Here is a 22,574-nt window from a genome sequence, read left to right on the forward strand (position 1 = left end):
GGTAGTTTTAGGCTGCCAGAATAACACCTGTAGTGGCTGAGCCCCTATCATTGCTTGTTCTAAGCGAACCTACTGTTTAATATCTGTCTTATTGTATGCATCGACGATTGCCCACATGTGTGCTGCTCCATGGTACCAGGATAAATTTGGGACCCCCCCCTTCCCCCACTTTTTCTAGGAAGAAAGAGTACGGCCCGGGCCACCCGAGGGGGGTCTTTTTTTCCAGATGTAGTCAAAACATTTCTTCTGCCACACTTTTAGAATTGCACTTGGTACTGGTAAGGGGAGGGTAGAAAATAAAAATGAATGTTCTACCACGCTTATTATATCTGAGATCGCTATGCGACCCATCCAGGAAAAATTTTCCCTGTTCCAATTATGAAAGTCCCATTCTATTTTCTTCCATATTGGAGCATAATTATAATTAAATAACTGACAAATTAGCTCCAATCTGGACCCCCAATTATTTAATAGATTTTTTTGCCCAACAAAAGGGGAATACCTCCGTTATACGAGCTATCTCTAGTTGGGGTAATTAACATTTAACAACTCAGACTTATCGTGGTTAACTTGAAAGCCAGCAACTCTGAAAATCCTCCAGCTCGTCCACCACAGCTGCTAAGGAGTCATAGGCTTGTGTCAGGGTAAATAAGACGTCATCAGCAAAAAGTGATAGTTTACAATGTATTCCCTTAAGCTCAACGCCTGTCATCTTGGCCAAGGTACGCATTCTCGATGCTAGGGATTCCAAAAAGAGGGCGAATAACATTGGGGATAATGGACAACTTTGTCTGGTACCTCGCTGTATGTTAAAGCAAGGGCCGTAACCACCATTCACCTTCACCCTTGCTTTCGGGGAATTATATAACGCCATCACCCAATGTTGGAAATACTGTCCAAAATTCATTTTTTGCAGCACTTTAAATAGAAAAGGCCAATGAACCAGGTCAAAGGCCTTTTCAGCGTTGATAGCTAACAACACTGCGGGAATCTGTTTACCTTTGACCCAATCGATAATATCAATTACCTTAAGGATGTTATCACTGGCCCTCTTAAATGGTACAAAACCAACTTGGTCATTATGGATTAGGATTGGTAAGATAGCCTTTAATGACGCCGCAAAAATGCACGCCAAAAGCTTGAGATCAAGATTTATTAGAGAGATCAGTCTATAAGAACCAGAGAGATCTGGATCTCTCCCAGGCTTCGCTATAATAGTGATGCCTGCAACATTGGCATGTGTAGCTAATACTACATTTCCCCTCAGTGCTTTATTTATTTATTATACACCGACATTCATCTCACTTGAGATATCACACCGGTTTACATTCAGGTACTGTAGGTATTTCTCTATCCCCAGAGGGCTTACAATCTAAGTTTTTGTACCTGAGGCAATGTAGGGTAAAGTGACTTGCCCAAGGTCACAAGGAGTGACAGTGGGACTTGAACCTTGGTCTCCTGGTTCATAGTCCACTGCTCTAACCACTAGGCTATTCCTCCTCCATCAGAGGGCCAGACATTAAACTGTCTGGCCCTCTGATGGAAATAAGTGTGTGCTAATTTTTATATAAGCTCCAGAGAATCCATCAAGACCCAGTGACTTGCCTATTTTCAACACTTTAATAGCATATTGAACCTCCATTTCCAATATTGGCCTATCTAACTGCATCTGTTGTTCCGGTATCAATGTCGGTAGTGCTACCGGATTCAAATAACTATCGATATCCTCATCTTTAAATATTCTGCTCTGCTTCATATAAAGCTGAGTAAAACTCAGTAAAGCATTGACGTATATCGTCAGAGGTCGTGAGTACTTTTAATTTTGGCAACGTTGTTTTGGGCTAGAACTGCCTTAAGGCGCCTAGCTAAGAGGCGTCCCGCCTTATTGCCTTTTTCATAATATTGTTGCTTTGTAATTTCTAAGGCCAAGGCTGTAGTTTCTGCATCTAAAATTTGTAGATCTAATCTAGCCTTTTCCACCTGCCAATAGAGTTTTGGACACTGCCTAGTTTGGTGCTGTTGAGCTGGTTGAGTCATTGTAGCATATAAGCGAGCTCTCTTTTCTCCTTTCTGTTTTTTTACAAAATGTAGCTTGAGAAATAATCAACCCCCTAACTACGGCTTTGGAGCATTCCCACACAAGTGGGGGTGAACTCTCAGAAGTAGAATTCGACTGAAAATAGGCGCGCAGTTCTTGTCCTAATCTTGTCAAAAAAGCCGTATCGTTTAATAACGTTTCATTTAGTCTCCTCTTTGGGACGTGGTTAATTTAAATGCCAAGCTCACTGGCGCATAATCTGTCCAGGTGATTAGTTCGATTCCCACACCCACCACTCTATTTTGTACCTGAGAATCAACTAGAAAATAGTTGATTCTAGAGTAGGAATGGTGTGCAGTAGAAAAATATGTATAAGAACGCGAATTTGGGAACCTCTGTCTCCACAGATCTATCAGGTCCCATTGCGCCATTAAGGATTTCAAAGAAAGTCTCGCTACTCGAGAAGCAAACGAGGCCTGGGCAGAGTTGTCAAGGAGTGGGTCAAGAGTAATATTAAAATCCCCTCCCCAGTAAAGAAAATTAACTCAAGTGCTATATATATGAAATTATTGAATTTGTTGTATATTTACCAAAGGGTTGTTACATGGCAACACAAATGGATGAGACAGGCGAGCCTAGAACTCACAACTGACGAGGTTAGTCAGGTCATACAGAAAGGGGAGAGCTTCTCAGACAATATAGGAATGAGGGAAGTTGGGTACAAGATATTACACTGTATGTACATGTCCAGAGCACGGATGTATGTTGCTAAACTATGTGAGACAGATGTATGTATAAAATATAATGCAGATAAGGGTACTTATTACCATTGTATATGGGAATGTTCTATCATTAAGAGCTTCTGGTCAGCGATATTGCAAGAGGTGGGAAGGATGTTGGGTACACATATTCCACTGGACCCACGAATCTGTTTGTTTCGCCTCTTTGGCAGTATTGTGCCTTCTCTTTCTGAACATCAAGAACTGTTTCTTGGAAAAGCACTTCTAATTGGATTACAAACTATAATGGCCAATTGGATATCACAAGCCAGTCCGCATATGGTTTATTGGGGAAATCGCATGACGAGGTGCCTGCAATTTTACTATATGACCGCAGTCGCCAAATCCAAGAAGGCCCTTGCCCTGTGTGAGGCCATTTGGAAAGGGTACTGGGACACACTCCCAAGTTCCACGAGAGACGCTATTCTGCAAACTACCCGGACTGTATATCGAAGCACATCTCCATAATGAAGGTTGGACAGAGACTCCATTTTATGGGTGCTCTCCATTGGGGAGGGGGGTAAGGGAGGGAGGAATAACCGGGAGATAGCAGGGGGTGATTCACATATTTGTTACTGCCAAAGCCGTGTACTGCATAGAGTTTTGTTTTTCTTGTGTGTTGAACTTTATACAAAATTTAATAAAGAAACAAGTTAAAAAAAAAAAAATCCCCTCCCAGTATCAAGGGCCCTTCGGCATGCTTCAGCAGTAAGTTATCTATGGCTTTGTAGAAGGGACCCTGTCCTGTATTTGGAGCATAGATAGTGACTAAAGTCAGGACTTCATCACCTCTGCGGATCTTCAGTAAGACAAACCTCCCTTGGGGGTCCGAGATGAAGGCAAGAACTTCGTGAGTAAAATCTCTAGCGATCAAAATACCCACCCCTGCAAATTTGGAGTCTTTAGTACTCGCCCTCAGAATTGTCTATACCATAAGAGTTTCCAGACATGGGATTCCTGAACTAGCCCCACAGATACTCCGTTAGCCAATAACTCTCGCTCTAAAAGGGAACGTTTGTGCTGGTGGTTTAGACCTTTCACATTAATGGAGATAATCTGTAATATCCCAAGCATGTGTCAAGATCATAAGGATCCCTCGCCGGTCTTGAACATATAACCCCTAATTCCCAGCAGTTAACCTCCAAGACATGTTGCTTAGTGAGCATTCTTGTAGAAGAGACAAATCCCTCCCCCGACCATCCAACTAACAGGATGGCTTGCTCCAGTACCGGGAGTGCCCCCAATGCAGTCGGGGATGGCCACTGCCAGTTCTCCCTCCCAGAATAGTTAATAAACTGCTGGCGGTGTTATACACTGCTTGGGCCATTCAAAGCAGCAATATTTTATCATTTTCCCCTTGTCTTTTCCTTTTGTACAAAATCTGTCTTCCCATGTCTGTAACATCCTTCCCAACGGGCTATCGGAGGGAATTGAACCGGGACTAATCATTACCCGTTTCTGTTTAGGTACCTTATTCCCCCTGTGAACTTCTGAGATTAATCACACTTACTCAAAATATCCTTCCGCTTTTCCTTCTCGTGCTCAGTCCCTCGCAGGATATGAGAAACGAGGATTAGGATCAATCTACGTCCTGCAGGAGGGCAAGAGTCGGTCTCATACACCGTGATTATTCCCAGAAAAATCACACATACAAAACACATGCAATCCATAACAAACATGAACAATCATAACCGGTAGAACACTATTAGAACCTGCTTCCCACATTTTGAAGGACATAATATTAAGGCGGTCAAATATTGGATCAAAAGCCCCATAGATGGACAGGACAGCCATAATAGAAGCCTGGCGGGCTATAAATCAACTGGGTCCTCTTCCTTTCATCCTTGGTCTGAGAGGGCCGCTCTCAAATCTTCAGAACGCCTCCTAAGTCTCCTGCCGCCCTTGCTAACTCTGTGCCATCTCGGTTGATCAACAATTCTCTGTGGTTTTGATGAGGGCCGGGTGGCTGCTGTATTGAGGCTCTAGACGGCCTTTTCTAGAGCCTCCACTGCTGCGCTCAGCGTCTTGACTCTGTGTGTCGTACCTTTCACCACAAACTGTAATCCAAACGGAAAAGTCCATTTATACCCTATGTTTTCATTTCGCATAAAGGAGGTTACCTCTCTCATTTCAAATCTCCTCCTAAGTGTGGAGGAAGCCAAGTCTTGAAAAGCGGTGATGGAGTTGCCCTCCCACAGTCAGGTATTTTGCTTTTTAGCAGCGTTCATTACTGAGGACGTTTGGGCATAGCTGTGGAAGCAGATCACGATGTCTCGCGGTTTAGCGTCTGATCTAGGTCCTAGAGCTCTATGTGCTCTCTCCAGCTTTATGCAAGTTGTTTCTTCAGCCCCCTCTCCATTAGGTAAGTTTCCTCCCAGTAGTATAAAGTTGCAGATTTTCTCAGCCACCTCTGAGAAGTTGGAGTATGCAGGAGATTAAGGTACTCCTCTTATTCGCATAATGCACCTCCGTGTGCGGTTTTCAAGATCTTCAATCTTGTCCTGTAGTGTGGTGAATTCAGCTTCTAGATGTCCCTGCTGCAGATTTAAAGTTTTCAGCGCTGCTGCGTGGCTCTCGGGCCTAACATCGACTTCATCTACTCTCTGCCTCAGCGCTGCACAATCCTCTCACAAATCTGAAAGAGAGGCCAATAGTTCTTTTTTGTGGTTCTTGAGGTCTGCCTGAAACTCCACAAACCACCCCCGAATCTCATCTCTCAGCTGTGTGACCGATTAATGGACCAACCCATCTCTTCTGGGGACTACTGCCCATGCACCACTAATTCCTGCAATGAGCTCCTCAGCCTTGAAAACTTGCATCTGTGGTAACAACTATTCAATCAGAAATCTCCAGATCAGTTACTCACCTTGGAAAGGTGTTGAGGTAGTGTGATTAGGTTTGAATAGGGAACAATATTTGTTAATCAAGGGAGCTGTGAATCACTCAGGCTGACTAACTAAGTGTGAAGATTGTGAGTTTGTGAATAGGTACTATTGTGTGTTTGTGAATAGGTACTATTCTTTGTTAATCAGCACAGCAGTGAGTCACTCAGGAAATCTAACTGAAAGGTCACGCAAGAAATCTAACTGAAAGGTCACTCAGGAAATCTAACTGAAGTGTACATCTCCTAAGGGATTGTTTTGCACTAATTTACTTTAGAAGCACATTATAAATTAGAAGGAAAGAGCTCAGTAACCCACATTCCAGTGGAAACACTGAGAGGAGAGGATCACCTTGCTGGTGGCTGAAAGGAATCAGTAAGTTTTTGCTTGGGACATTGACTTTTTTTAAAGTATTGGGGCAAAGTTAACTATTTGGGAATATTATTTAGTGTGTTTGTGCCTTTAATAGTCAGAAAGGCAGTGAATAAACAAGTTAGACTGTTTGTATTTTTAGTCAGTCAATAAGGTAGCAGTAGGCAGTGTGTTTATTTTTTAAAAGTCTGCAGAACTAAGTGTTATCCAGACTTTTAAAGAGCTGAGTGTTTTATTTAATAATAACTGAGTGCATTGTATTGAAAAAAAAAAAAAACCCCACAAAAACCCCCCCCCCCCCCCACAAAAAAGTAGCCAGAAGCTAGAAATAAGCTAGGAGCAGTATATACCAAAGTAAAAAAGTTGAATAGTTCAGCTCAGTTACTCACCTTGCAAAGGTGTTGAGGTAGTGTGATTGGGTTTGAATAGGGAACAACATTTGTTAATCAAGGGAGCTGTAAGTCACTCAGGCTGACTAACTAAAGTTAGACTGTTTGTATTTCCCAACCCTTCCACCCCTCGCCCACCCCTTAATTTATAGGCAGCTGCCACTTGCACAAAAAAAACCAACCCATCAACAAAAACTTTATTGAGAATTCGATCAGACCCCGGTAGGCCACTACCAGACATATAGTGAATTCACTAATACATTTAAAGGAAGTTAGACACATTCCTACTCCCATAGCAACCTAAAACTTAACTAGGAACTGATCAAAATTGAGATGAAGGCAGCAGTCCAGCAGCAAGAGGGGGGCTTCCCAGTCTTTTGCATTGAGTGTCACATGTATGATTTTTTACCCACCAGTGAGAAGTTGTACATGTGCATGCGATGCAAAGAGCTCCTGGCTCTCAGAGAACGAGTCCGATCTCTGGAGGCTAGAGTGGCAGACCTGGAGGAGCTGAGGGAGACAGAGAGGTATATAGATGAGACCTTCAGGGACATAGTAGTCAAGTCCCAACTTCAGACTGGCAGCCCTGGTGCTGCCTTGGAGGAAGACGGTCTCATAATGGGAGAGCACCAACCAGGTGCAGCAGGAAAGGATCCTGTAGCAAGGACCTGCTCTCTAGGTGATGCATTGTCCTTTCGCACTGAGGATATCTCCCCAAGGCCTACTGCCCAGGAGGGAAGGGTTAGGTCGGCCGTCATAGTTGGTGATTCGATTATTAGGAATGTAGATAGCTGGGTGGCGGGTGGGCGTGAGGATCGCCTGGTAACATGCCTACCTGGTGCGAAGGTGGCGGACCTCACGCGTCACCTAGATAGGATTTTAGACAGTGCTGGGGAGGAACCGGCTGTCGTGGTACACGAGGGCACCAACGACATAGGAAAATGTGGGAGGGAGGTTCTGGAAGCCAAATTTAGGCTCTTAGTTAGAAAGATTAGATCCAGATCCTCCAGGGTAGCATTCTCTGAAATGCTCCCTGTTCCACGCGCAGGTCACCAGAGGCAGGCAGAGCTCTGGAGTCTCAATGCGTGGATGAGACGATGGTGCAAGGAAGAGGGATTCAGTTTTGTTAGGAACTGGGGAACCTTTTGGGGAAGGGGGAGTCTCTTCCGAAGGGATGGGCTCCACCTTAACCAGGGTGGAACCAGACTGCTGGCGCTAACCTTTAAAAAGGAGATAGAGCAGCTTTTAAACTAAAACAAAGGGGAAAGCCGACAGTCGCTCAGCAGCGCATGGTTCGGAGAGAGGTATCTTTAAAGGATACTAATGATGCATTAGAATTAGGGCATCCCGACAGTGAGGTTCCAATAATTAGAAAAGTAGTCCAAGTGCCTGTAACTAAAAACTCACCTGAGCTAAAAAATTCTAACTTATCCCTATCAATTAAAAAGCAGAATAAAAATACAAACAAAAAACAAACTTTGAAATGTTTGTATGCTAATGCCAGAAGTCTAAGAAGTAAGATGGGAGAATTAGAATGTATAGCAGTGCATGATGACATAGACTTAATTGGCATCTCAGAGACATGGTGGAAAGAGGATAACCAATGGGACATTGCTATACCAGGGTACAAATTATATTGCAATGACAGAGGAGCACTCGGGAGGAGGTGTGGCGCTTTATGTCCGGGATGGCATAGAGTCCAACAGGATAAACATCCTGCATGAGACTAAATACAAAATTGAATCTTTATGGGTAGAAATCCCTTGTGTGTCAGGGAAGACTACAGTGATAGGGGTATACTACCGTCCACCTGGTCAAGATGGTGAGATGGACAGTGAAATGCTAAGAGAAATTAGGGAAGCTAACCAAATTGGTAGTGCAGTAATAATGGGAGACTTCAATTACCCCAATATAGACTGGGTAAATGTATCATCGGGTCACGCTAGAGAGATAACGTTCCTGGATGGAATAAATGATAGCTTTATGGAGCAATTGGTTCAGGAGCCGACGAGAGAGGGAGCAATTTTAGATCTAATTCTCAGTGGAGCACAGGACTTGGTGAGAGAGGTAACGGTGGTGGGGCCGCTTGGCAATAGTGATCATAATATGATCAAATTTGATTTAATGACTGGAAAAGGAACAGTGTGCAAATCCAAGGCTCTCGTGCTAAACTTTCAAAAGGGAAACTTTGATAAAATGAGAAAAATTGTTAGAAAAAAACTGAAAGGAGCAGCTACAAAAGTAAAAAATGTCCAAGAGGCGTGGTCATTGTTAAAAAATACCATTCTAGAAGCACAGTCCAGATGTATTCCACACATTAAGAAAGGTGGAAAGAAGGCAAAACGATTACCGGCATGGTTAAAAGGGGAGGTGAAAGAAGCTATTTTAGCCAAAAGATCTTCATTCAAAAATTGGAAGAAGGATCCAACAGAAGAAAATAGGATAAAGCATAAACATTGGCAAGTTAAATGTAAGACATTGATAAGACAGGCTAAGAGAGAATTTGAAAAGAAGTTGGCTGTAGAGGCAAAAACTCACAGTAAAAACTTTTTTAAATATATCCGAAGCAGAAAGCCTGTGAGGGAGTCAGCTGGACCGTTAGATGATCGAGGGGTTAAAGGGGCACTTAGAGAAGATAAGGCCATCGCGGAAAGATTAAATGATTTCTTTGCTTCGGTGTTTACTGAAGAGGATGTTGGGGAGGTACCCGTATTGGAGAAGGTTTTCATGGGTAATGATTCAGATGGACTGAATCAAATCACGGTGAACCTAGAAGATGTGGTAGGCCTGATTGACAAACTGAAGAGTAGTAAATCACCTGGACCGGATGGTATACACCCCAGAGTTCTGAAAGAACTAAAAAATGAAATTTCAGACCTATTAGTAAAAATTTGTAACTTATCATTAAAATCATCCATTGTACCTGAAGACTGTAGGATAGCAAATGTAACCCCAATATTTAAAAAGGGCTCCAGGGGCGATCCGGGAAACTACAGACCGGTTAGCCTGACTTCAGTGCCAGGAAAAATAGTGGAAAGTGTTCTAAACATCAAAATCACAGAACATATAGAAAGACGTGGTTTAATGGAACAAAGTCAGCATGGCTTTACCCAGGGCAAGTCTTACCTCACAAATCTGCTTCACTTTTTTGAAGCAGTTAATAAACATGTGGATAAAGGTGAACCGGTAGATATAGTATACTTGGATTTTCAGAAGGCGTTTGACAAAGTTCCTCATGAGAGGCTTCTAGGAAAAGTAAAAAGTCATGGGATAGGTGGCGATGTCCTTTCGTGGATTGCAAACTGGCTAAAAGACAGGAAACAGAGAGTAGGATTAAATGGGCAATTTTCTCAGTGGAAGGGAGTGGACAGTGGAGTGCCTCAGGGATCTGTATTGGGACCCTTACTGTTCAATATATTTATAAATGATCTGGAAAGAAATACGACGAGTGAGATAATCAAATTTGCAGATGACACAAAATTGTTCAGAGTAGTTAAATCACAAGCAGATTGTGATAAATTGCAGGAAGACCTTGTGCGACTGGAAAATTGGGCATCCAAATGGCAGATGAAATTTAATGTGGATAAGTGCAAGGTGATGCATATAGGGAAAAATAACCCATGCTATAATTACACGATGTTGGGTTCCATATTAGGTGCTACAACCCAAGAAAGAGATCTAGGTGTCATAGTGGATAACACATTGAAATCGTCGGTTCAGTGTGCTGCGGCAGTCAAAAAAGCAAACAGAATGTTGGGAATTATTAGAAAAGGAATGATGAATAAAATGGAAAATGTCATAATGCCTCTGTATCGCTCCATGGTGAGACCGCACCTTGAATACTGTGTACAATTCTGGTCGCCGCATCTAAAAAAAGATATAATTGCGATGGAGAAGGTACAGAGAAGGGCTACCAAAATGATAAGGGGAATGGAACAACTCCCCTATGAGGAAAGACTAAAGAGGTTAGGACTTTTCAGCTTGGAGAAGAGATGACTGAGGGGGGATATGATAGAGGTGTTTAAAATCATGAGAGGTCTAGAACGGGTAGATGTGAATCGGTTATTTACTCTTTCGGATAGTAGAAAGACTAGGGGACACTCCATGAAGTTAGCATGGGGCACATTTAAAACTAATCGGAGAAAGTTCTTTTTTACTCAACGCACAATTAAACTCTGGAATTTGTTGCCAGAGAATGTGGTTCGTGCAGTTAGTATAGTTGTGTTTAAAAAAGGATTGGATAAGTTCTTGGAGGAGAAGTCCATTACCTGCTATTAAGTTCACTTAGAGAATAGCCACTGCCATTAGCAATGGTTACATGGAATAGACAGTTTTTGGGTACTTGCCAGGTTCTTATGGCCTGGATTGGCCACTGTTGGAAACAGGATGCTGGGCTTGATGGACCCTTGGTCTGACCCAGTATGGCATTTTCTTATGTTCTTATAACAGAGTGGGAGGATTCAATACCGCCCTGGTCCGTTTTAATTTTGAGTATATGATTTTGAAGGGACTGCTTTTTCAATTGCTGGGCTAGGATCCTTCCAGCCTTATTGCCCCCTTCAAAATAAGTCTGTCTAGTAAGGTTAAGCACATGGGCGATATGAGCCAGGTCAAGCCTTTGTAGATTCTCCCTAGCCTTAGATAGCTGAGCAAGAACCTTGTTAGACCCCGCCTCTATATGCCGAATCGTGAGAGATCGGATTTGGTCTCTCAGTAGGACACAGGCTGTTTCTCTCTGTTTTTTGAGATGCACTGAGTGTGATATAAAATGTCCCCGTATGTATGCCTTAAAACTATCCCACAATGTAATGGGGGAAGATACCGAGGATTCATTTAGGTGAAAATAATCGTTAATAATAGACATTGTGTCCTTAGTGAAGGAGGGGTCCAGTAGAACTGAATCATTAAGGCGCCAAAACTTACATCCAAAATCACCGCCGGTGAGGTAAAGCGTGATCGTGACCGGAGCATGGTCAGACCAAGAAATTATTCCCACCTCCGGACGCTGGATATAATGATAGAGAAATTTATCCACCAGCAAATAATCGATTCTAGAGTAGGAATCATGGGCCTTAGAATAGTAGGTGTATGATCTAGAATGTGGATAAGTGAGTCTCCACGGGTCCACCAAATCATGTGCCTGCATTAAGTCCTTAAGGGCTCGGGTATGCGCTATGGCCGTGTGCGAGTGACCTTTAGAAGTGTCCAAAGAAGGCGCTATAGTAACATTAAGGTCACCCCCAGCAATAAGCCGACCCCCTGCATGTTGTAGAAGAATATGTTGTATTTGCTTGAAAAAAGCAGCCTGGTCGCTGTTAGGTGCATACATATTTAAAATAGTGAAATCCATGTTATAGACAGAAAAACAAAGAAGCAAATATCGCCCGCCCGGATCAGCAATACATTTTTTACACTCCACGACCAGATGGGAAGCAAAAGAATGCCAACGCCAGTATATTTAGCTTTTTTGGAGGCAGCAGCATAGTATTGACTGGAAAATTTCGGAGATTTCATGAGAGACTCATAGCTGCGCAGGAGGTGGGTCTCCTGTAATAGTATTATATCTGGTGCTATGAGGGACATCTCTTTATAAAAGAGGGAGCGCTTCTGAGGCGAGTTAAGGCCCTTAACATTAAGGGACAGAATTTTCAATTGTGCCATAATGTTATAAACAGGTAAGGGTCAAAAATCCCTACTACCAGGCGGACCCGAGACACCTCCACTGCAGTACCAACCATGGTATCGCTAGCCTCTGTACTAGGCCGCGGGGATAAGCCACACACCCAGGGTAAAATAAAGTCGCGGCCCAACCAACCTCCCCAGAGCATGAATAAAAAAACCTGCGTAGGCATTCTGATGTGCAACACAGAAGTAAACAACAGCATGATTCCCAGGAGGATTACTAATATCCTCCGGTCCCCAAAGAATAACCTGCTAAGCCCTCCAGGCAGGCATCCTCTCATCATGGTTTGGGAGTAGAGGTAGGATCACAGGAGTACAATACTCACTGCCCACCCCCACCCACCCTCCAAAAGTATTAAACATCAACAAGAAGTGAAACACTAGTAAACTGCATCTTAAACTGTTACTCCCCAAAACATTCAAGTTCATCAATGCGAATACTCATCCAACTTTGCTTCAGTGATGATACTCGGCTGAGAAACTGCAAGCAAGTACAAAACTGTAAGCCAGCACTGCCCCATTTCAAGAAACGCAGGCGGGGCCCTGACTAGAGGAAGAACCCCCAGACTGCCAGCGCAGGCGGCTATTACGAGGGCCAACCCTCTGCCAAGCCGGATAGGACGGGCGCGATGCCTGCATGCTCCCCCTCTTCAGGGGGGACTGCGTGGAGGAGAAGCCGATAGCTGACAGACTGGAGTAGGCCTCATCAGGGTTGATACACTTATGAGTGACCCCATCCAGAGCATATGATAAACCGAAGGGGTGCAGCCATCTGTATTTTATATTTTTGGTGCGCAGAAACGCCGTTATGTCCCGGAACGTTTGTCTGTTTTGCAGAGTGGCAAAGGAGAGATCCGGGAAAATGGAAATAGAATGTCCCTCCCAAGTCCATTGGGGCTTTTCCCTCGCTGCAGACGCCACTTTTTCCTTGGTAAGGTAGTCTGAGAAGCAGACAATTATGTCTCTCGCTTTATTAGTTTGGGGAGCTTTCAGTGCTCGATGTGCCCTGTCAAATCGAAGGGCGAGTAGATTGTCTGCGTCGCTTTTACCGGTCTCTTGCAAAATATAGAGGCAGAAACTTTTAATAAGCGCATGACAATCTTCCGACTGCGTGCCTTCGGGAAAGCCCCTAAAGCAGAGATTGCTCCACCGGGTACGATTCTCCAGATCGGCCAATTTAGCATATAGTTGAACGCTCTCAGCGCGGTTCTCGTCGCATGACTTTTTATTAGAGGAAGCGAGCTCAGCGGTACCTTCGAGCCTGACGTCTAGGTCATCTACCCGATGGCCTAGTGAGTTGAGGTCGTCCCGCATTTCTTCCATGCGCGCCTGAAGTTCTTGACGATAGGTTTTAATATCAGCCCGTATATTGGAGAACCATTCCCTGAATTCCGCCCTGGTGGGATGCTCAGTAGGCGGGCTATCTACTAAATCGGCATCACTCTGAGGAGGGACCGGGCCTGTAGCTTGGTCAGCGGCGCCATCTTGTTCCGCCTCCTCGAGGAGCGCTGGAGTATCTGTTTCGTCCTTTCGGTATGAAAAGCGCTGGAAATCCAAGTTTTTCTTTCTAGTAGCCATGTCTCCGATGCTAGGCTATCACTACGTCTATAAGATGGCGAAAATCCGATAGAGTAAAACGCAGATTCTGGAGGATTAGGTGAGGGCCGCCAGGAGCTCCCGGATCAAGCTACCATCTAAGCGTGTGACGTCACGCATCCCCCCTAGGGCAAATATCTTCACCGCCACGCTCAAGGGTGCACCCGCTGCCTCTCAGTCGCTCCCGTGGTTCTGCTAATTTTTTTGCAACGGAAAAGTTTTGTCGTTGTCTTTGGATCATTAAAACCTTTCAAGTATCAGAAAGTCTGTATCATATCACCCCTGCTCCTCCAGGGTGTACATATTTAGAGATTCTTCAATCTCTCCTCATAAGTCATTCGATGAAGACTCTCCACCTTTTTGGTCGCCCTTCTCTGGACCGCCTCCAACCTGTCTTTGTCCCTTTGGAGATACTGTCTCCAGAACTGAACACAATACTCCAGGTGAGGTCTCACCAAGGACCTATATAAGGGGATTATCACTTCCCTTTTCTTACTCTATATTCCTCTCTCTATGCATCAGGGGACGTGATTGCTGATCAAGCCACCTTCAGTCAGGGCAGCATCCAAAGCCTCTGCTTGAACTACAGTACAGCGGTCAAACACTACCTGCAAGCCAGCACAAAGGGAATGAGCTCTCTGGGGAAAACTGTCACAGGGCAGAAAAAATAAACTACAAATCATGCAAAACACCCATGTTACCAAAATCGCTACTTAGCTGAATAACTTTTCCAGCTAAGGAGCACCTCTCTGATCCACCCACTGCCCACCCACAACTTTCTCAGCCATTGAACATAACTGGATATTCAGCAGCAGTAAGATAGAAGGATAAGTCCTACTTATCCAGCTTTCTGGCATCTGAATATCAACCTCCCTGATTCTTATAGCTTACTTGATGGAAATGGAGAAGTTTTATTGTTCTTGCATCTGGCATTTTAATATCTTTATTATTAGGCTACTCTTCTATTCCAAAACTATATGAAAGCAAGTGAACTGAATTTGACTCCTGTGCAACTTTTCTGGTAGCTTGCAAGGTCTTCCTTTCTACTGAAGTTTTTACCAGATACAGTACATTAACTTGGTTTTCCTCCAGAATGAATTTTCTGATGTCGCATGAGAGATGTCTTATGACTAAAGCTTTTGCAACATTCAGTACATTTAAATGGTTTTTCTCCAGTATGGACTCTCTGATGCTGCCTGAGAACTGCCTTGTTACTGAAGCTTTTCCCACATTCAGTACATTTAAATGGTTTTTCTCCAATATGGATTCTCTGATGCTGCCTGAGAACTGCCTTGTTACTGAAACTTTTACCACATTCAGTACATTTAAATGGTTTTTCTCCAGTATGGATTCTCTGATGCTGCATGAGAACTGCCTTGTTACTGAAGCTTTTACCACATTCAGTACATTTAAATGGTTTTTCTCCAGTATGGATTCTCTGATGCAATATGAAATACGCCTTCTGAGAGAAGCTTTTTCCACATTCAGTACATTTAAATGGTTTTTCTCCAGTATGGATTTTCAGATGCTGTGTGAGATTTGACTTGTGATGGAAACTTGTACCACATTCAGTACATTTAAATGGTTTTTCTCCAGTATGGATTCTCTGATGTAATATGAAACACACCTTCCGAGAGAAGCTTTTTCCACATTCAGTACATTTAAATGGTTTTTCTCCAGTATGGATTTTCTGATGCTGTGTGAGATTTGTCTTGTGATGGAAACTTGTACCACATTCAGTACATTTAAATGGTTTTTCTCCAGTATGGATTCTCTGATGTGATATGAAATACACCTTCCGAGAGAAGCTTTTACCACATTCAGTGCATTTAAATGGTTTTTCTCCAGTATGGATTTTCTGATGCTGTGTGAGATTTGTCTTGTGACGGAAACTTGTACCACATTCAGTGCATTTAAATGGTTTTTCTCCAGTATGGATTTTCTGATGCTGTCTGAGACCTGCCTTGCGACGGAAACTTGTACCACATTCAGTGCATTTAAATGGTTTTTCTCCAGTATGGATTTTCTGATGCTGTCTGAGATCTGCCTTGTGACTGAAACTTGTACCACATTCAGTACACTTAAATGGTTTTTCTCCAGTATGCATTTTCTGATGCTGTCTGAGACCTGCCTTGTGACGGAAACTTGTACCACATTCAGTACATTTAAATGGTTTTTCTCCAGTATGGATTTTCTGATGCTGTCTGAGACCTGCCGTGTGACGGAAACTTGTACCACATTCAGTACATTTAAATAGTTTTTCTCCAGTATGAATTTTCTGATGCGATATTAAATGCGCCTTCTGAGAGAATGTTTTACCACATTCAGTACATTTAAATGGTTTTTCTCCAGTATGGATTTTCTGATGCTGTCTGAGATATGCACTGTCGCTGAAGCTTTTACCACATTCAGTACATGTAAATGGTTTTGATCCTTTATGTATTTTCTGATGATGTCTGAGACCTGCCTTGTGACGGAAACTTGTACCACATTCAGTACATTTAAATGGTTTTTCTCCAGTATGGATTTTCTGATGCCTACTGAGATTTGCCTTGTTGCTGAAGCTTTTACCACATTCAGTACATTTAAATGGTTTTTCTAATAAAGAGAACTCAGAACTGTAAGATTCCCCATCTTGAGGGCAATGAGAGGGTCTCTTACCTGTGTGCATTCTTTGGTGTATTATTAAGGATTCGCTGCAAGGAAAGGATTTCTTGCATTCAATACAAGTAAAAGTGCTCCCTTCAGTGTGGATTCTCTGGTGTAATTTCAGGGTTAACTTCTGTTTGCATGGAAAAGTTCTCTCCCCTGAGTGACTCCTCTGGTGCAAGACAAAATTACATTTTCTATTAAAGTTTTTCCCACAGGTGTCACAGTGCAAGGATTTCTTCCCTTCCTCCTCTTTCTGCTGGAAGTCAGAAGTCATTTGATCACTGTTATTACTCTGGAACCGTCTCTCTGCTCTCAGATTTCTCATGTGGTGTTCAAAACTCATTTGATCACTGTTATTACTTTGGAAGGGATTCTCTCCTCTCCCATGTCCCTGGTGCTCAGGGATGTCTGTGAACTCCCTGTCACTTCTCTCACAAGCAGTGACTCCATCTGGTGACTGTCCTGCAGAGGCTTGCTCCTTCTTCTCTGATTCCTGCTGTCTTTGGCTAATGTCTCCCCCCTCAGTCCTCTGGGCAAGATTCTCACAGACATTTCCTGATTGTCTTGGTGTAAGTGCTAATACTATAGGGTGTTCTTCTCGATTCTCCTCCCTCTTCTCTTTCTGTATGACCTCATTGTCTGCTGGATATAAAAAGAAGGAATTAATCATGTGTAAATGACAATGGCATGGAACGCTACCAATAATCTGAGATGTTTAGAAGGATCACATAATGAATGCATATTAAAGAATTTTGTAACTTAGCAGAAACTTTATGTGATGCCTATGAAAACCTCTCTATGATGTCTCTATAGAAATATTCAGAGAAGTTAAGAAAATCAGTGGGTTCTCTTTACCATACTGTGTAGGATACAGAAATAAAGCTGATGAACTACAGGAACTTGGGAGATCATACAGGTCCCTCCTTTAGGATTCCTGTAGGCCTGGTTCCTCTGGGCTTATCTACTCTTTATTTAATAACATTTATAATCTGCTTCTAGCGGATCTGCCAAACTAAACATTATAATAACAAATTAAAATAATAATAATCATGGACCATTAAACTTCAGAGATCTAAAAACAAGAGTTAAAATTTAAAATTTAATCCACTGCTGGAGCAGCAACCAAAGTAATTCACGCAGCAGCAGAGTCACATGATCCCAAGGAAAGCTTCTTATAACTAAATGGGCCCTGGAGGTTTGGAGCGTTTGCAAGGCTCGCAGGCTAGAGTGAGGCAGACCAATACATAATCTGCTGTAGATCCAGATTGCCTCTGCCAGCTCTCTCAGAGGATTCAGAAACCCAGGAATAAATGGGTTACAGTGGGCTCTGGTAGAACAAGACCTGTAACTCTGAGACACCCAATTTCCCCAACGTTGCAGCGTCCTGTATATCCACTCCACTACTCCCACACCGAAGTCAGACATCCAGGATTCAAAAACCCAGGAAGGTGAAATTACTACTCAGCTGATAATTTTCTTTCCTCTAGGATAGGCAAGCCAGTGCACATAAGTGGGTTATGCATGCCTACCAGCAGATGGAGACAGAAACCAACTAACTCGCTGATGTCACCCTCATACTGACATCAGTGTCCCAGTATTCTGCAAAAGTCAACTATGGCAACTAATTAACAGTAAAACTAAGTCCGGAGTTAAAAACACTTCCTCCCCCAATCATTCACTTCTTTTTTTTCTTCCAGTGAGCAAAGTACTGGACTCAGACGAGAAGGAAATGCAGAAGCCATAACAGACAAAGAAGGCAAACACTTACAAGGCCCTTAGACGACTTGAAGATCTGCATCGGCCTACGAATTCTGCCTTCAATAATGTCCCTGAGAAAGGACAAATAGAAAAAATCAGTACAGTACTGTACAGGCAGCTCAGGGCAGGATTGTGGATTGGCCTGCCTCTCAGAGAGGAAAGGAAATTATCAGATAAGTAGTAATTTCACCTTCCTCTTTATCCAGGCAATCCAGTCCACACAAGTGGGATGTACCAAAGCTACTTCCTCGTAAGGGAGGAGGCTGCTCTGGCAAAAGATGCAACTTCTCGAACCCCAACCACCATACAATAATGCCTAGAGAAGGGATATAACCAAGACAACGTCACTGCTAGGCAAATCTCCAACAAAGAAAGAAACTATAACTCTGCCCAAGATACCAGTAGCAAATGTAATCCACTTTGAAGTGCTGAAAAAAGTGCGAAAAGCAGAATATAAATCTAAATAAATTGGAGAAATTACTTACCTGATAATTTCTTTTTCCTTAGGGTAGACAGATGGACTCAGGACCAACGGGTATAGTGTACTCTTGATAGCAGTTGGAGGCGGATCAGATTTCAATCTGACGTCTGCCCTAGTACATATACCCCTGCAGGAAGTGCAGCTCTTCAGTATTTTCCGTCTCCATAGCAGTTAGGGACTCTATGCACGCTAGCACAGCGTTAGAATAAATTTTACCAAAGAAATCCAAATTAAGAAGAAATCTTACCTCTACAGACGAGCCCCGCTCTCCTGCAGTGACACCCATTGGGTCCCTCCCCCAGTTGACATTCCCGAGGTGATTTCCACAATCCCTCGGAGTTAAGCCTCGGTCTGGCGGCCGACGCTTGGCGGGGACCTAGCCCCCGACATCGGGTGAGGCTGAGAGGCAGCGGGTGCAACCTCGAGCGTGGCGGTGAAGGTATTTCCCTCTCCCCCCGCAGCCGGAGACCGCCCGGAACGAAACCAGGAAGCACCGAGATAAGGTAAGGTAGAAATCTATTTAAAAGTCTCTGGTCTCCGAAGATCGAGGAGCCGCACAGGTCGCCAGCCGGGACCAGTGCCACCGGGTTGATCGGCCCTAGTAGGGCTAGACCCCGGTGAGATCCGAGGGTCCTCCCACGTGGAGACCCTCCAAGGTGGTCGCCATATTGTCCACGTGGTAGCCGTCACCATTTTGGCCTTGTTCGCAGCCCTGTCCGCTGTCTTGATCCGTGCGCACAGAGGCGAGCCGCGCGCTCAAATACCCTGAGCGCACAACGTCGCGCGCTCACTGTGCCAGGCGCATAATTTCGACCCGTGCACGCACATCGCTCTGCACGCATGCACCAAACCTACGCGCGCAATTTCGACGCACAACTGTATTGTATGCGCACAAGCCATGGCACCACCAGAAAATAAACTCAAAGCTCAGGGCCTTTGCCCCGCACGCCACATTAGAGCTGCACAGCATGAGGAGGGCACCGCCCTGTGTATACAGTGCAAAGAGGCCTTAGGGGACCCAACTCATGGCCCTCCCCAGCCGGTACCGGACCCCAGCCCTTCGAGCAGTTTGCCAGACCCAGCATCACACAGTGGGACCCCCCCTTAAACGCAGCTCCCCAGGGACACAGCGCCCCCTAGTCTAGACCCAGCTTCTATCTCCTGGGTGGAATTCTTCAAAGGTCTGCATACCTTCGTCCACATGCAACCGGGGCCTCCTACAGTGCGATCACAGGCCCCACCAGAGGACCTCAACATGCCAGGACCCTCTATGCCCAGGGAAGTAATCCCAACGCCCAGTAGCCACACCTTCGGGGACACAGACAGCTCAGATGAGGAGTCAGAACCCCTGGAGGAAGGGGAACTCCCTCCGGGGACAGAGCCCCATCGAACCATTAGACGCTTCTTCACCAAGGACGAGCTTCCAGACCTGGTCACACATAGCTTAAAAGAGCTTGCCATCCCGGGCACAAGTGCCTCGGGGGAACCTAAGCCGAACCCACTTTTGGAGGGACTTGGTCAGACCTCCCGCCATTTCCCACTATTACAAGTCGTCCAGCAACTAATTGACCTGGAATGGGATGCCCCAGAAACTACATTCAAAGGGGGCCGGGCTCTGGCTGCCATGTACCCTCTGGACCCTGCCGCCAAAGATCCCCTGGTATGTCCTAAAGTGGATGCTGTGTTCGGCGCGGTCTCAAAGCGCACTACTATCCCGTGGAGGGAGGAGCAGCACTCAAGGATGCTCAAGACAGATGTCTGGAATCCATCCTCAAACAGTCCTTTGACGTCGCCGCTATGTCTTTACAGATCATGGCCTGCTGTGCCGTGGTGACACGCACCTTCTTAGCACAGACCAGGAACAACACTCCTGGGGAGGTCCTGGAACCAGCTGTATCATTCCTCGCGGACGCCGCTTCGGATCTGGTACGCACAGCAGCTAAAGGAGTATCATCCGCAGTGGCAGCCAGAAGACAAATCTGGCTCCGAAACCGGTCGGCCGACGCATCCTCCAAAACGAGACTCACAAGGATGCCTTTCAAGGGAACATTCCGGTTCGGGAGCGAACTAGAGAAACCAGCCAACAAGTGGGGCGAGTCCCCACTGCCACGGCTACCGGAGGACAGGAATAAGAGAAAGCAAATGTATTTATTTATTTATTTATTTTAAAGTATTTATATACCGTTTTATAAAATGAGTTTGTCAAAACGGTTTACATTAATTAAAATAAAATTTTTAAAAAGAAAAGTCAAATTAAAAATAAGTTAAAATATACAAAAATTAATCAATAGCTAAAACTTTAGCTTAAAAATAAATCAAATTAATTACTCAAAAATAAAAAATAATAAGAAGAATATGTTGCCATGGACTTCCTGTAACAGGTGTGTTCACAGGACAGCAGGATGTTAGTCCTCACATACGGGTGACATCATCAGGATGGAGCCCAATCACGGAACACTTCTGTCAAAGTTTCCAGAACTTTGACTGGCCCCTACTGGGCATGCCCAGTATGGCACTAACCCTGCAGCCAGCAGGCGTCCCCCTTCAGTCTTATTTGAAAGCTACAGGCAGTGCCGAAAAATAAAACAATAAACGTTACGAACCCAACACCGCGGGGCGGCGGGCGGGTTTCGTGAGGACTAACATCCTGCTGTCCTGTGAGAACACCTGTTACAGGTAAGCAACATTTGCTTTCTCACAGGACAAGCAGGATGGTAGTCCTGACATATGGGTGAGTACCGAGCTGAGGATGTCCGAGCATGCACCAAATGTACCCAACGGCGTGCAACAGGCACAACAACTGGGGTGGAATTTGGTAGAGGGCATCCTGAACCCCACCGGGCAGGCGGAATGGTGTAGGTACTTCATGTTGGAAATAAGTTACGCAGGACAGACTGGCCAAAGATGGAATCTTGTCTTCCGGCTTTGTCCAAACAATAGTGGGATGTGAAGGTATGGAGAGAACGCCAGGTGGCAGCCCTGCAAATGTCAGGAAGCGGCACCGATCATAGGTGTGCTACTGAAGTTGCCATGGCCCTCACAGAGTGTGCTTTAACACGGTCTTGAAAAGGAATGCCTGCTTGCTGATAGCAAAAAGATATGCACTCCACCAACCAGGAGGAGAGAATCTGCTTACCTACAGGCTGCCCTAATTTGTTAGGATGGAAAGAGACGAATAACTGAGTGCTCTTCCTGTGGGCAACTGTATGGTCTAGGTAAAAAGCTAGAGCCCGTTTACAGTCAAGGGTATGCAGAGCCTGTTCCCCTGGACTGGAATGGGGCCTGGGAAAAAAGGTAGGTAGTATGATGGATTGATTAATATGAAACTCCGAGACTACCTTAGGTAAAAACTTAGGGTGAGTGCGGAGTACCACCCGGTCCTGCATGAGTTTAGTGTAAGGTGGATAGGTAACTAGGGCCTGCAACTCACTAACCCTGCGAGCTGAAGTGATAGCCAAAAGGAAAATCACTTTCCATGTAAGAACTTTAGGTCACAGGAGTGAAGAGGATCAAATGGTGGTTTCATGAGCCGAACGAAAACCAGGTTAAAGTCCCAAGAAGGGGCCGGAGGACGTAAAGGTGGCTTGATATGGAGCAAGCCCTTTAAAAAGCGTGTTACGAGGGGTTGTACTGATATAGGGACATCCCCGATACCTTTATGGAAGGCGGCACCCGCATTGACATGCATTCTGATGGAAGATGTTTTAGACCTGACTCTGATATATGTCAGAGATAGTCCAAAAACTTTGGGATTGGACAGGAAAAGGGGTCAAGGGACTGAGAAGTGCACCATGATGTGAACCTTTTCCATTTATAGGAGTAAGATTTTCTTGTGGAAGGCTTCCGTGAAGCAATCAAGACACGGGAAACTGGTTCCGAAAGGTTAAGTGGTTGAAGGATCAACCTTTCAACATCCATGCCGTCAGGGACAAGGCCCGAAGATTG

At 44.5% G+C, this 22,574-nt stretch overlaps 1 protein-coding gene across 1 annotated transcript in view; it reads right to left on the reverse strand.

The window, feature by feature from the left end:
• LOC115083146 (zinc finger protein 850-like) overlaps nt 1–22,574 on the reverse strand; it is a 151,756-nt gene that overhangs the window by 8,981 nt on the left and 120,201 nt on the right. The window contains 1 exon segment of the mRNA XM_029586954.1: nt 14,742–17,032. Within this exon segment, the coding sequence (XP_029442814.1) occupies nt 14,742–17,032 (2,291 nt within the window).

The sequence above is a fragment of the Rhinatrema bivittatum genome, chromosome 2, assembly GCF_901001135.1.
Source record: "Rhinatrema bivittatum chromosome 2, aRhiBiv1.1, whole genome shotgun sequence".
NCBI lineage: Eukaryota > Metazoa > Chordata > Amphibia > Gymnophiona > Rhinatrematidae > Rhinatrema > Rhinatrema bivittatum.